Below are 12,398 nucleotides of genomic sequence, written 5' to 3' on the forward strand. Positions count from 1 at the left end.
ATGACCAGTGGCTGTGTGTGCCCTTTTTCCTGTGAGCTCTAGAGTACAGGGCCCCATTGTGTTCATTGTGTACTTGACATCAGGCAGCTGGACCTCAGGGAAAGTGGGTAAACAAGCAGGGCACATGTCACCATGAGGCCAGTGGAGGGCCAGAACCCCCTGTGGGAAGGAGGAAGGACTCAGGAGAAGCTGCCTGGAGGGAGAGCAGAGGCCCTGGGGCTTTGGGACACCTCCTCCTCCTACCTTACCTGCTGTGCCATGAGGTCGGGCTGCCTGTGATCTGCTGCCTGAGAGAATGACCAGCTGCCTCACAGAGCTGTTGAGCAGACACAGGGGAAGGATGCTGGGAGCTGCCTGGGCTTCATGGGGAACTGGGTCTAGGAGTTTCACAGTGAATTGGGGAGCAGAGCAATGCCCTCTCTAAAGAGCATGCTAGAGCAGGCATGGCGGCACACACTCGTGACCTCAGGTACTTGGGAGGCTGAGGCAGGAGGATCAAAAGTTTGAGGTCAGCCTGGATAACACAGTGAGACCCTGTTTCAAAACAAATAAATAAAAATAAAGAGTATGCTGGGACTCCTGCATTGTTTCTGTAGGAGAAATGGGCCCAGTGTTGCCAAATCTGATTTGAAAAGCCAGATAACCCAGTTTGTGCATGCAGTTTCCTCAATTAAAAAAAAAATTTACACAAGGTAAAATTCATTATCTTTCAGGATGATGGGCAAAATGTCTGGTTTCATGAGTTTTAATGTTTGTGTCGATGCCTATAAGCACCACCTTAATCAGGGGACATATCTGTTCACCCCCCAAATTTTCTCCTGCTACCCCTTATATTCAGACTCCCCCTTTCCTCCTTACCCTTGGATCCACTGATCTGTTGTTTGTTATTATAGTTTTATCATTTCCACATAAATAGGATGACACAATGAATGTGCTCTTTTTTCTTTCCTTGGAGTGCTGGGAATGGGTCACACGTGCTAGGCAAGTGCTTTACCTCTGAGCAGCATCCCCAGCCCCGTATGCAACCTCTGGAGACTTTCACTTGGCAAAATGTGTGTCAGGGGTTTGTGCCTTTTTATTGCAGAACACTACTTGTCCGTTCACTGGGAGAAAATTTGGGATGTTTCTAGTTCGGGGCAGCAGTATGTGTAATGCTGCTTTAAACATTTATGTGCAACATTTGTGTATGTGTGAAGATAAGTTTTCATCTCTCTAATATAGAGAAGGATAAGGAAGTTCCCCTCCATTTCTAGTTTGCTGAATTTTTGTCAAAAATGAATGTTGAATTTTTTTCAGTTGGTTTCTCTGCACTTTTTGTGGATTTTTTTCCTTTAATCCTGTTTTGATTCTATTGATTTTTAAATGTTTAACCAACCTTACTGAATTAACCCCTCATGCTATGGTCTTGAGATACACACACATATACATATGTGTATACATATCCAACTTGCTAAAATATTTTGTGGAGGATCATTGCATTTATGCTCATAAGGGATATTGGTCTATAATTTTCTTATACTGCTTTAGTCTGGTTTGGTGTCAGGACAGCACTAGCTTCATAAAATGAATGGAAAAGGCTTTCATTTTCTAGGAGAGATTATGTAGATTTATGTATATCTTCCTTAAATGTTTGGTGAAACCATCTGGGGTTGGAGATTTTCTTTCCCATTTTTTTTTTTTTTTCTTTTTCTTGGGGGTGGGATGGGGTGGGGGGATACTGAGATTGAATGCATGGGTGCTTTACCACTGAGCTATATCCCCAGTCTTTTTTATTCAGGACCTCACTAAGTTGCTGAGGCTGGCTTTGAACTTGTGATCTTCCTGCCTCAGTCTCCTGAGTTGCTGAGATTATAGGTGGGGGCCACCATACTGGACCTGAGGCTTTCTTTTTTGGAAGGTTGTAAAATAAAAAAAATCATTTTATTTGATAGCTATAGGACTATTCAGAGTATCTGTTTCTTCTTGCATGAATTTTGGTAGTTTGTGTCTTTCAAAGAATTAGTCCATCATTAATCTAAATTATGTGCATAGAGGTGTTCATGGTGCTCCTTCATTAGCCTTTTTCTTTCTTCCTTCTTTTTTTCCTGTGCTGGGGATTGAACCCCTAGGGTTTCACATATGCTAGGCAAGTGTTCTACCATTGAGATACATCCCCAGCTCCAGCTCCCCTATTAATCTTTTAAAGTCTGCAGTACTGTAGTAATATCTCTACTTTCATTTCAAGTGTCAGTAATTTGAATCTTCTCTTTCTCTCTCAGTCTGGTTAGATTCATCAGTTTTATTAGTCTTTTCAAAGAACCCGATTTTGATTTCATTGTTTTTTCTCTGCCATTTTTCTGTTTTTAATTTTACATATTTCTGCATTTTATTATTTATTCCTCCCGATTTTAGTCAGCTTTGTGTTACTATGACCAAAAGACCTGACAAGAACAATTTAAAGGAGGAGAGGTTTATTTTGACTCATGGTTTCAGAAGTTCAGACCATGATCAGCAGACTCCATAGCTCTAGGCCAGAGGTGAGGCAGAACAAAATGTCAGAAGGGCATGGTAGAGGAAAGCAGCTCAGGACCTGACAGCCAGAAAGCAGAAAGAGCTCCAGTCGCCAAGGATAAAATGTATAGTTAAAGTTCTCATAAACTAATCATTTCACCTCTGAACATTCTTGCATTGTCTCACACATGAGCTTTTGGGGGATACCTCACATTCAAACTATGACACTCCTTCTTCCTTTGGATTTGAATTTTATGTTGTATTTTTATTTTCATTGAATTTAGATAATTTTTAATTTCTCTTGAGAATTCCTCTTTGATTTATGAGTTACTTAGACATATGTTGTTTAATTCCCCAGTATTTGAATTTTTCGGATGCCTTTCTGTTATTGGTTTTTAGTTTAAGTCCATCGTAGAGCACAAACTTTGTATGATTTCAGTTTTTTTTAATTTGTCAAAGTTTGTTAAAGCCGTGGGATATGATCTACCTTGGTGAATATTCTGTATACATTTGAAAGTAGTATATGTTCCGTTCTTATTGGGTGGAGAGTTCTAAAAATGCCAGTTAGGTAGTGGTAGTGTTTAGGCCTTTCAGATCCTTGTTGATTTCCCATCTGACTGGTTCTGTTGGCCACTGGAGAGGAGTGGCAAGTATCCAACTATAATTTTCGATTTGTCTTTTTCCTCTTTTTAGTTCTATTAGCTTTTCTTCATGCTTTTTGAAGCTTCATTATTAGGTTCATGCATACTTAGAATTGTTACATCTTATTAGCAAGTTGATTCTTTAATCCTTGGTTGTTATCCTTGTTCAGAATAGATCATTTCTATGATTCTAGCACTGTTTTTTCCCATCATCTCTATCCTACTGTTGATCCCATCCAGATAATTCTTTAACTTTAGCTAATGTATTTTTTAGTTCTAAAATTTCCATTTAGTTCTTTTGTACTGCTGCCTTTTTTTTCTGCAGAGATTTTCTATATTTCCATTTATTTCAAGAGTGTTCACATCTACTTCATGGAACATGGTTATGTTAACTGCTTTAAAATCTTCATCTGCCCTGGTTTTTAATGCCCAGTATCAAAAACAAAACAATAAAAAAAGTTTATCTAATAATGATAATATCTTGTCTCATCTTGGGGTTGGTATCTGTTGAGTGTCTTTCTCCTTGTACCTTGCTTTTTGGACTATATCCTGATCATTTTGAATATTATATTACAAGATTCTAGCTCTTGTTAAAAGATTTTGAAGAATGCCAATATTGTTGGGGTTTTTTGTTTGTTTGTTTTGGTTTTTGGTAGTAGGGATTGAACCCAGGGGCACTTTACCACTGAGCCACATCCCCAGCCCTTCTTTATATTTTATTTAGAGACAGGGTCTCCTTAAGTTGCTTAGGGCCTCACTCAGTTGCTGAGGCTGGCTTTGAACTCGTGATCCTCCTGCCTCAGCCTCCTGAGTCACTGGATGACAGGTGTGCACCACTGCACCTGGCTATTTTAATCAGGAAATCAACCCAGTTATGTTGAAGCCTCTGATTCTGGCTTACCCTCTATGAGCTGTGGTTCTAATACCAGATCAGTTTTCAAAGGCTTTGCAGTACTATTCAGATCCAGCCCACATATGCACACTCCAGGGCCAGTCTGTTCAGTCTTCTGTAGTTCAGTTCCTAAAGCCTTTGGTATGTTATTTCAGGTCAGTTCCATGCATGTGCGGCTCAGGGGTGGACCCAGGACTTCAAACACCACTTCAGCTCCGTCCTCTTTCAGGTACCGCCCTCTCCAGTTCCCAGGGCTTCCTTCCCTGGTTGGTTTCTCTTTCAAGCAGAAGGATCTTTCCTCTCTCAGAGTGTTAGGCACTGGCTTCATGACTGCTGTGGAGAGGGGGCTGAGAGAGAGAAAAACAAAAACCAGAACGGGGCATTTCTCTCCTTCTGCTTGCCCAAAAGAGGTCCCTTTCCCACCTTCTCATCAGAAGGAGAGTTTTTTTGAAGCCATTTCTCTTCCCACCTGCTGCACAGTTCTGGGATTTAAGCCACAAGAGACTAAGTCAGAAATATGTGAAGAAGCTTGGCTCAGTGTTGCATGCCTATAATTCCAGTGGCTGAGGCAGGAGGATCAGAGTCAGCCTCAGCATCTTAGGGAGGCCCTAAGCAACTCAATGAGACCCTGTCTCTAAATAAAATACATAAAAGGTCCTGGGACGTGGCTCAGTGGTTAGATGCCCCTGGGATCAATCCCCAGTACCAAAAGGAAAGAGAGAAAGAGAGAGAGAGACAGACAGACAGACAGACAGACAGAAATGTGAAGAAAAAAATAAATTTGAAAACTCACCACTGTGTTCGTCCTCATGTTTTTGTTTTCTTCCCCAATTCTTTGCAGCGGCTGTGTCTGATTTAACATCTCTGTTCAGGGTTTTTCGTTGTAACCAGTGGGGGAAAATGATGTAAGTAATGTGCTTCCTCCATTTCAACCAGAACCAGCAGGTTCCCTTGGTTTTGGGCATCTAATTAGCAAATTTAAGCCCACCAGCAAGCCTCATTCGCAATGCTAGTTGGCAAACTCTACTTTTGCAGGACAACCTCTTGAAATTAACTTTTCCTTTGGTATTCAAATTCTTAAGGGTTCATTGAGTTCGTAGATGAAAGAGAACAGAATATAGATGTATTCTTCCCCTAGTCAGAGCAAGCCTTCAAACTTGTAATAACACTAATAATGGTCATAATTATTGTAACGGAAATTGTAATGATGACCAGGTAAGAGCCTGAGCTCTGGAGCCCAGCCACCTGTGTTTGGTTGCCTCCCACCAGGTGCATGACCTTAACCCTGAAATTCTGATCCTTACCCTGTTTCCTCACCTGCAAAGTGGGAGTAGTAATAGTATCTCCTGCCCAGGTAGTTGTGAGACTTAAGTAAATTCACACAGAGGGCTTAGAACAGTGCCTGGCACAAAGAGAGTTATGCAACATTACCTATTATCAATTAATAATTGGATTAGTACTAGGAACGGCTAACGTTGATTTGGCAGTTCACCATGCAGAGGGAGCCTCCTCGCCACAGCAAGAGAACCAGCTTATCTCCTCTGAGGCTGAGACCTCAGAAGGCAAAAGGCTTGCTGGAGTCCGTCTGGTTCTCAGAGTCTGAAATGAGGGAGGCGTGGGCGGCTGGCACTGGCTGGGGAGGATCTGGCTGGGAACCAGTGAGAGAGCTGCAAGGAGGCTCCAGCACCGTCTGGTCTGAGCTAGAGATGTGCCCTCAGGGAATGAATGGGGGAAATCAGCTTGCAGAGAAAGGCCGCAGAAATAGAAGGGGAAGCCTGGTAATTGAGCGGCCCCAAAAAGGGAAGATCAATATTTTACAGCCAGAGAAACAACCAGTTTCCCTGGCAGCAAGTTCAGTAGCCCAGCTGCATATGCTTCAGTGACAACAGCTGCTCCTGTCTGTCCTCCCCGCCAGGCCCAGTGGGTGTTCTCTCTTCGCCTGGGGAGTCCGGGGGGCTGCCTATCGGGCATTAGTGTGTGCACTGAAGGCTGGCTCTCCCCAGGTGAGATTGGGCAGGCCCCCCCACTTCCCGGGACTTTCTTCCCTGCCTGGGAAAAGAGGGGCTGGTAAGCTAGATGCATCCCCAGGGTGCATTGCAAAAGGTTAGCAATGTTGAGGAAGGTGGAGACCCTCTCCATGCTGGCAGGGGTCGGGGGTCCCAGCCATGGGGATAAAGTTCTTTGGCTACACTGGGAACAGGGGGATTGAATCAGCCTTCAGTGAAGATGATCCGGTAGGAGTCTGCCACTGGCCCAGGTGAGGTTTCCCACCTTGCAGGGTGCAGGAAAGCAATGGAGAGCAGTGGCTGATATTCCAGAGTGGGTCGGGGAGACCTGGGTTCAAGAGTTACCACTCTTGGTGACTTTGGCTTAAACTGAGCCTCAGTTTCCTCAATTGTAAACCGGGGGACTATAATAGTAGCCGTTATTTACACTGCTGTGAGGACGAAGTGAGACTGCATACAGAGATCCAGGGCCACACTGCAACTCAATGGGGAACCCTCCATGGCCTCAGCAGGAATGATTCTCACTTCTCTATATGACACCATTATTGCAAGTCATGGCACCTATAGTTACCTTATTAACGAACCCTAACCAGTATGTGTTGGTACAAGAATTTTGCAATGACCCTGTTTTCTACAAGGACCGTTCTGTAGTGTGCATGGCATTTTCATGACCACTGCTCTGGGACTACCACTCTTTGAAGAGCCCTATGGGAGAAGCCATAGAGAAGGGAGAGCATGGGTTCAGTCCCAGTACTGCTAAAAAAAATAAAAGTAAAAAAGAAAAGGCAAGAAAAGAAGGAAGGAAGGTCACAACAGGCACAAACCTCCAACTGCACCTGGACCACAGCTCAAGGGAGCACCGTGAACTATCCAGTGGCTCTCAGGACTGTGCTGAGACTCTGTCTTCCTGTTATCAAATGATCCCAGCCTCCACCTGCTCGGGACTTGCTTCAGAGGCCATAGCCATAGACATCCTGCCCCAGTGTCATTCCCAGCCCCAGGGAGTTATGGACTTATGGATTACAGAACCCTGCTGCCTCTAAGGTACATTTGCAGTTGAGGTTCATCTGTCACCCAGCACTCTGGGGCAGACTCTCCCCTTGACTAGCAGCAGAGATAATTAAGGAATAGCCCCAGACCTTGGAGAGGATGTAGTACTGAGCACCTGGAAACTGGGGAGTCCAGGCCTGTCCCAGCATTCACGTCTCCCTGTAATGCCAGTAAGGAGAGGGAAGGAAGAGAGGAGGTGAACCGTCAGCTGGGGCTGTGGGTGGGCTCCCCACAACCCTGGAGGTGGCACCTGGGCATAGCTATTCTCAGATGCCACGTCATTGCCAGACAGTGTCAGAGGCTGTCATAGCTGGGTGGGGGTAGAAATGGCAGCCACAGTGCTGAGGAGGCTCTAGCCAGGCAGGAGCTGGCAAAAAGCCTCCCTCCTCCACTGAAATTCTGCAGGCCTTTCCCAAGATCCCACTAGGTACCAGCCTCAGGGGCAGCTCAGAGAGGACATTGCACAGTGCTCTGCCCATCCCTCACCCCCAGACTCACACCAGCTGGAATAGAGGTTCAAACACAGAATGGAGCTTGGGAAGGGAGGAGATGACCATGGTAGGGCCTCTGTGCCTGCGGCTCCTCTTCCAGAGCCTGCTGCACCCAACCCATGATGCCAGACCACTGCAGTGTCCAGGGCTTCAGACCCCTGCTGCAACAACCATGCTGGGAAAGTGTCCCCTGGGCATGCAGGAAACAAATGGTCTTTGTGAATAGATGATCTGCCAACATGACTGGGCTTCAGTGCATGTGACAGCAGAGTGGGAGTTGGACAAGTTGGCCTGTAATGGTGTGAACAATCACAGCAGGAACAGGAATCTCTTCCCTACACTCTGAGCTCTGTGGCTGCCAGAGCGCTGTCATATCCGTCATCTGCACTCCAGAGGAGAGAATCCCGGAAACAGCTTGTCCTGGCCCTGCTGTGCTGTAGGTGCTAATGGTGACTACCAGAGGGAGGGCAAGGTGGATGGTGAGTGTGAGTGTGCTGTATGTGTGGTTGTGCGTGTGTGTGGCCATGTGACCATGGGGGATGAGCGGGACCAGTTACCTCCACCACCAACCCCAGCAGTGTCTGGCCTGGAGGGGTGCTCCGCTGTCTCTTGTTGAATGAATGAATGACTGTGGATGTGTGTGTGCGGGTGCTGTGGAGGAGCTGCCATTGAGTTACAGGCTGATTTAGAAACAAGCTTTGGAAAAGACTTGTCAAGAAGCTGAAATTCAGGGCTTGGAAATTTGCAATGGGGGGATAACTCCAATTAATTAGAAAAGAAGTACTTGTGAAATTGGCCATTGCCAAAAACTAGGGAAAAATTACCCAGGGCTAGCAAGATTGAAGTCAGTTGCTCTGACTGAGAACTAAATTAAGACATCTTTACAGAGAGCAATTTGTCAACTGTTTTGTCGAACTGTTTATATCTGTTTATTTAACAGATATCTATGAATCTTCTACCATGTGCCAATCATGGCAAGTTACCAGGTGTGCAGTAGTGATCAAAACAGACAGTCTTTGCCCTGAGAGAGCTGAGTTTGCAGAGGGATTATATAAATTCATCATATAAACATAATTACAAAATGCACCAAGAGTTTGAAAGAAACTTTAGGGTGCTACAAGACCAGGTGGGCCTAATCAGATAGGGGTGGTCAGGATGGGTTTTTCTGGGGTGGGGGCATTTAATAAAGGTACAAAAGGAGACCTGAAGAAGGGACATTGCAGGTGATGAATGGGGAGGACAGGCATTCAGGATATACAGAGCAGAGCCAGGCACAGAGGTGTACACTTGTAGTCCCAACAGTTCAGGTGGATCTCTTTAACCCAGCAGTTGGGGGTAACCTGGGAAATATAGAAAGATCTCCATCTCTTAAACCAGAAAACAAACTAAACCCCCTTGGGTTTGGCTCAGTGGTTGAGCATGTGCTTAGCATGCACAAGACCCTGGGTTTCACATATAACCCACCCCACAACACAAACACAGAGAACAAGATTTAGAGAACAGTATGTGCAAAAGCCCCGAGGCTGAAAGGTTTGATTTATTTGAGGAATTCTTGGAAGGTGAAGGCCAGTGTGCCTGGAATCCCTAAGCAATGGGGAGGAGATGGAACTGAAGTGGGCAGATCTTATACAGACTTGCAAGCCATAATGTGGAGTTTGTGTCTTATCCTAAGTAATGGAAAATAACTGGAAGGTTTTAAGCACCTTCCAATGAGTTTACAATTGGAGTGAATTCCAGTTGGAGTGGCGGATGAATTAGAGGGGCTGAAAGTGTAAGAGGGTAGGTGAATTAGGAGACTTGCATAATCCAAGAGGGAGACAATGATGACCATGACCAGGTGAATCCAAGAGGTGACGTGGGAAAGAAGGTAGCATTGGAATCCAAGCAGGGTGTGGGTTGGATGTGAGTGAGAGGGAGCAGCCCCAGTGATGCTGCAGAACTGTGCAGTGGCAGGATGGGATCAGGGGGTCAATATGGAGCAAGTGGTGCTGCAATGGTCATGACCAGGCTGTCCCCTGACTGAGGGGGTGGTGGGGAGTGACTAGCAGGAAGCAAGGATCTGAGAGGCCCTGTGTCAGTGGGCATCCACACAACTGTAGAAACCCCAAGGATGAGTTTCAATAGCCAAATGTTGGAAATACCCAAGAGTCAACCCTTAGAGGCAGTTGGGTAAGTGGTGGTGTAGCCACTGGGCAGAACCTTTTATAGCTGCGAACAGTGTGGGCTGCACACACCAGGCAGCGTGGACTCACGTTTCTGATACGGTATGTGGGAGAGAGACTCCCCAACACCAGGAACAGCCAACCCCTTTGGCTACACCTTGTTTCCTAATTTATTTTAAAATACTTTTCACTGAAGTATAATGTCAAACTGGAACAGAAAAATGTACTGACTGGAAGTGTTGGCTCAGAGACTTTTCACCACGTCATTAGCATTGGTCCAAGAAACAGACTATCATCATGCCTGGTGTGGGGGTGCATGCCTGTAGTAGTCCTAGTTACTCGGGAGACTGAGGCAGGAGGATTTCAAGTTTGAGGCCAGACTCAGTAACTTAGTGAGACCCCCAAAACAAAACAAAGACCATCAGCCAGAGCCAGAAATTCCCTGTGTGCTGTCCCTTTTGCGTTGCCACTCTCTTGACAATCCTTGATTTGTCTCAAACCTTATTTAATTTGTAATTTTAAATAATTTATACATGTATTATTCAATATCTCCTTGTTGACAAAGGGGGATTTGAATTATAAAATACAGATATTCTTTTTTTCTAAATGTGGTTAAATCTGTCTTTTCAAAAACAAAAAGTAGGAAAGAGAAGTTTCTAGTTTTTTTTTTTCTTTTTTGCATCAAGTTTGTATTTTTTTGTGTGTGAAAGAAATCACTATTTTTAAATCTCACAGCAGATCCTTTGCTTTCAATTGCTGTTTTTGTGGGGCCAGCTTGGAGGAGGGAGCTCTGGAGGACAAACCAGAGCTGGAGTATTTGCTTTCCTCACTTGCAGTGTCCCCACCTGTGGAGCAGGAGGCAACCCCACAGCTGGGAGGGGCTTGGTGCAGAGCTGGGGCGGGGTGGGGGCAGAGGATGGGGACTGGGACAGACCAGGCTGGCCATACAGGCTTCCTCTTGTCTCCCTTCCAGCTCAGTCTCCTCGTCCCAGTGCCCTGGGTCTCCTCACATCTGTTCTCTTTCGATCCCACAGGTGGAAAAACTTGTGAAATATCTGGATCCCAACGACCTGGGGAGAATCAACTTCAAGGACTTTTGCCGTGGCGTGTTCGCCATGAAAGGTGAAACCCTGGGGAGGGTGCTAGGGAGCTGTCTTGGGTCCTGTCCAGAAGGAATGGCCAGCACGACTTGGGCTGCAGCTGGGATTCCTCCCCACGGGGGTCCAGAGCCCTGCGGCTACCCACAGGACCCAGGGGAAGGGCTTATGCTTCCACTGCTGCTCCACCTGTGGGCAGAGTGTGGGGCTGTGGGTCTCTCTGAACTTCTGCCCCATACCCAGCGTCGGGGATGCCTGGACCAGAGTGATGGTCCTTTTTGTCCTTCCCATTAGAGAAAGGCTCCCCTCTACGATGACCAAACTCTCAGGGCAAGTGGGGGACTTCTGCTTTGGATGCAGTTCTGGATGCACCTGGGTAGAACTGACCGCCCCCTCCCCCTCCCTCCTGCTAGGGTTCCCCTGTTTCCTCCCCACCCTCCTCTTAGTCCCTCCTAATTCCTTCTTTTCATTCCTACCCCACCCCATTAAGGAATCAGTGTCTAGTCCCTCCTTTCCAGAGATCAATTTTGAGAAATGCCCAGGAATCAGAATACGGTTTACTCTGACTTATGACTCAGCTGCCTGCAGGAAGACTTGGGCTTAGGTCACCAGCCAGGTGAACTGCTGAGGCCTCCCCGGGTCTGCCAGGAGAGAACAGTTACTTCTAGGGGTCCCCAGGAGTCCTGTGGTCTCAGAAGGGAGCTTTGTTTTCCTCTCTGCTTGGGTGATCCTTCTCTTCCAGGCTCCTCCTCTGGAGTTCTGGGATGGGGAAGGAAGACGGTACAAAGGGAAGGCAGCTGAGAGGCTGGGTGGAGGACTGCACACAGAGGCCCCACGAAGGCCTTCCATTCTTTGGGCTACCACAGACTGCACCTGCCATGTGCCTATGCCAGGCACTTTGCCCAGTGTAACTTTGGGCTTTTGCTCAGGAACCTGGCAGGGAGGCCACCTGTGTAACTGGGTCAGCAGGAGGTGGAACCATCCTGGTGGTGGTGGGACTAACCTAGACCCTGGAGTTTGCTGCCTTGTTGGGGGCGTCAGCCTCGGTGATTTGTGGGTGTTGCCTCCTCTGGGGAGGCCCCCTCAATGCCCTCTGCCTCTGCATTCGGGAGTTTACTGTGCGTTCCTCCTTGGGGTTAGTACCAGTGGAAGGATGTCTCAGGGTTAAGAGCCTCTGCAGTGCCCTGAACCAGCTTCCCCACTGCCTGGGTGCCCCTTCCTGCCTTTTGAGAGGTCAGCTGGTCTCCTAGAGACATGGGCCACTTCCAGCCCTTCCCACCAAGGCCCATTAGGCAGAAGCAGAGCAGCTGTGCCAGGCTGAGGCTCTGCCCCCTCACTGTCTGTCCGTCTGCCCACAGGGTGCGAGGAGCTGCTGAAGGACGTGCTGTCCATGGAGAGTGCAGGGACGCTGCCATGTGCATCAGAGATCCCAGACTGTGTGGAGCAGGTAAGAGGAGGTGGCCTCAGAGCCGCCACACTCTGCTTTCCTTCCGCTCTTCTTGCCTGGGCTCCGTTTTGAGGTATCTGGAAGGACCCAGGCACTCCCCTCTGATGAACCTGCGGAATCAA

General features: G+C 46.9%; 1 protein-coding gene across 2 annotated transcripts in view; it reads left to right on the forward strand.

Moving 5' to 3' along the window:
• The window catches only part of Rab11fip4 (RAB11 family interacting protein 4), a 113,892-nt gene that overhangs the window by 21,895 nt on the left and 79,599 nt on the right, over window positions 1-12,398 (forward strand). The window contains exons 1-3 of one of the 2 annotated variants that reach the window (XM_047545925.1): window positions 4,197-4,252; window positions 10,767-10,854; window positions 12,188-12,276. In XM_047545925.1, coding sequence (XP_047401881.1) covers window positions 10,848-10,854; window positions 12,188-12,276 — 96 coding nt within the window. In that variant the 5' untranslated portion in view covers window positions 4,197-4,252; window positions 10,767-10,847. Of the gene's footprint in view, window positions 1-4,196; window positions 4,253-10,766; window positions 10,855-12,187; window positions 12,277-12,398 lie in introns of those variants that run through there. The other variant, XM_047545924.1, reaches the window with a different exon arrangement.

This window comes from Sciurus carolinensis, chromosome 3 (genome assembly GCF_902686445.1).
Source record: "Sciurus carolinensis chromosome 3, mSciCar1.2, whole genome shotgun sequence".
NCBI classification, from domain to species: domain Eukaryota; kingdom Metazoa; phylum Chordata; class Mammalia; order Rodentia; family Sciuridae; genus Sciurus; species Sciurus carolinensis.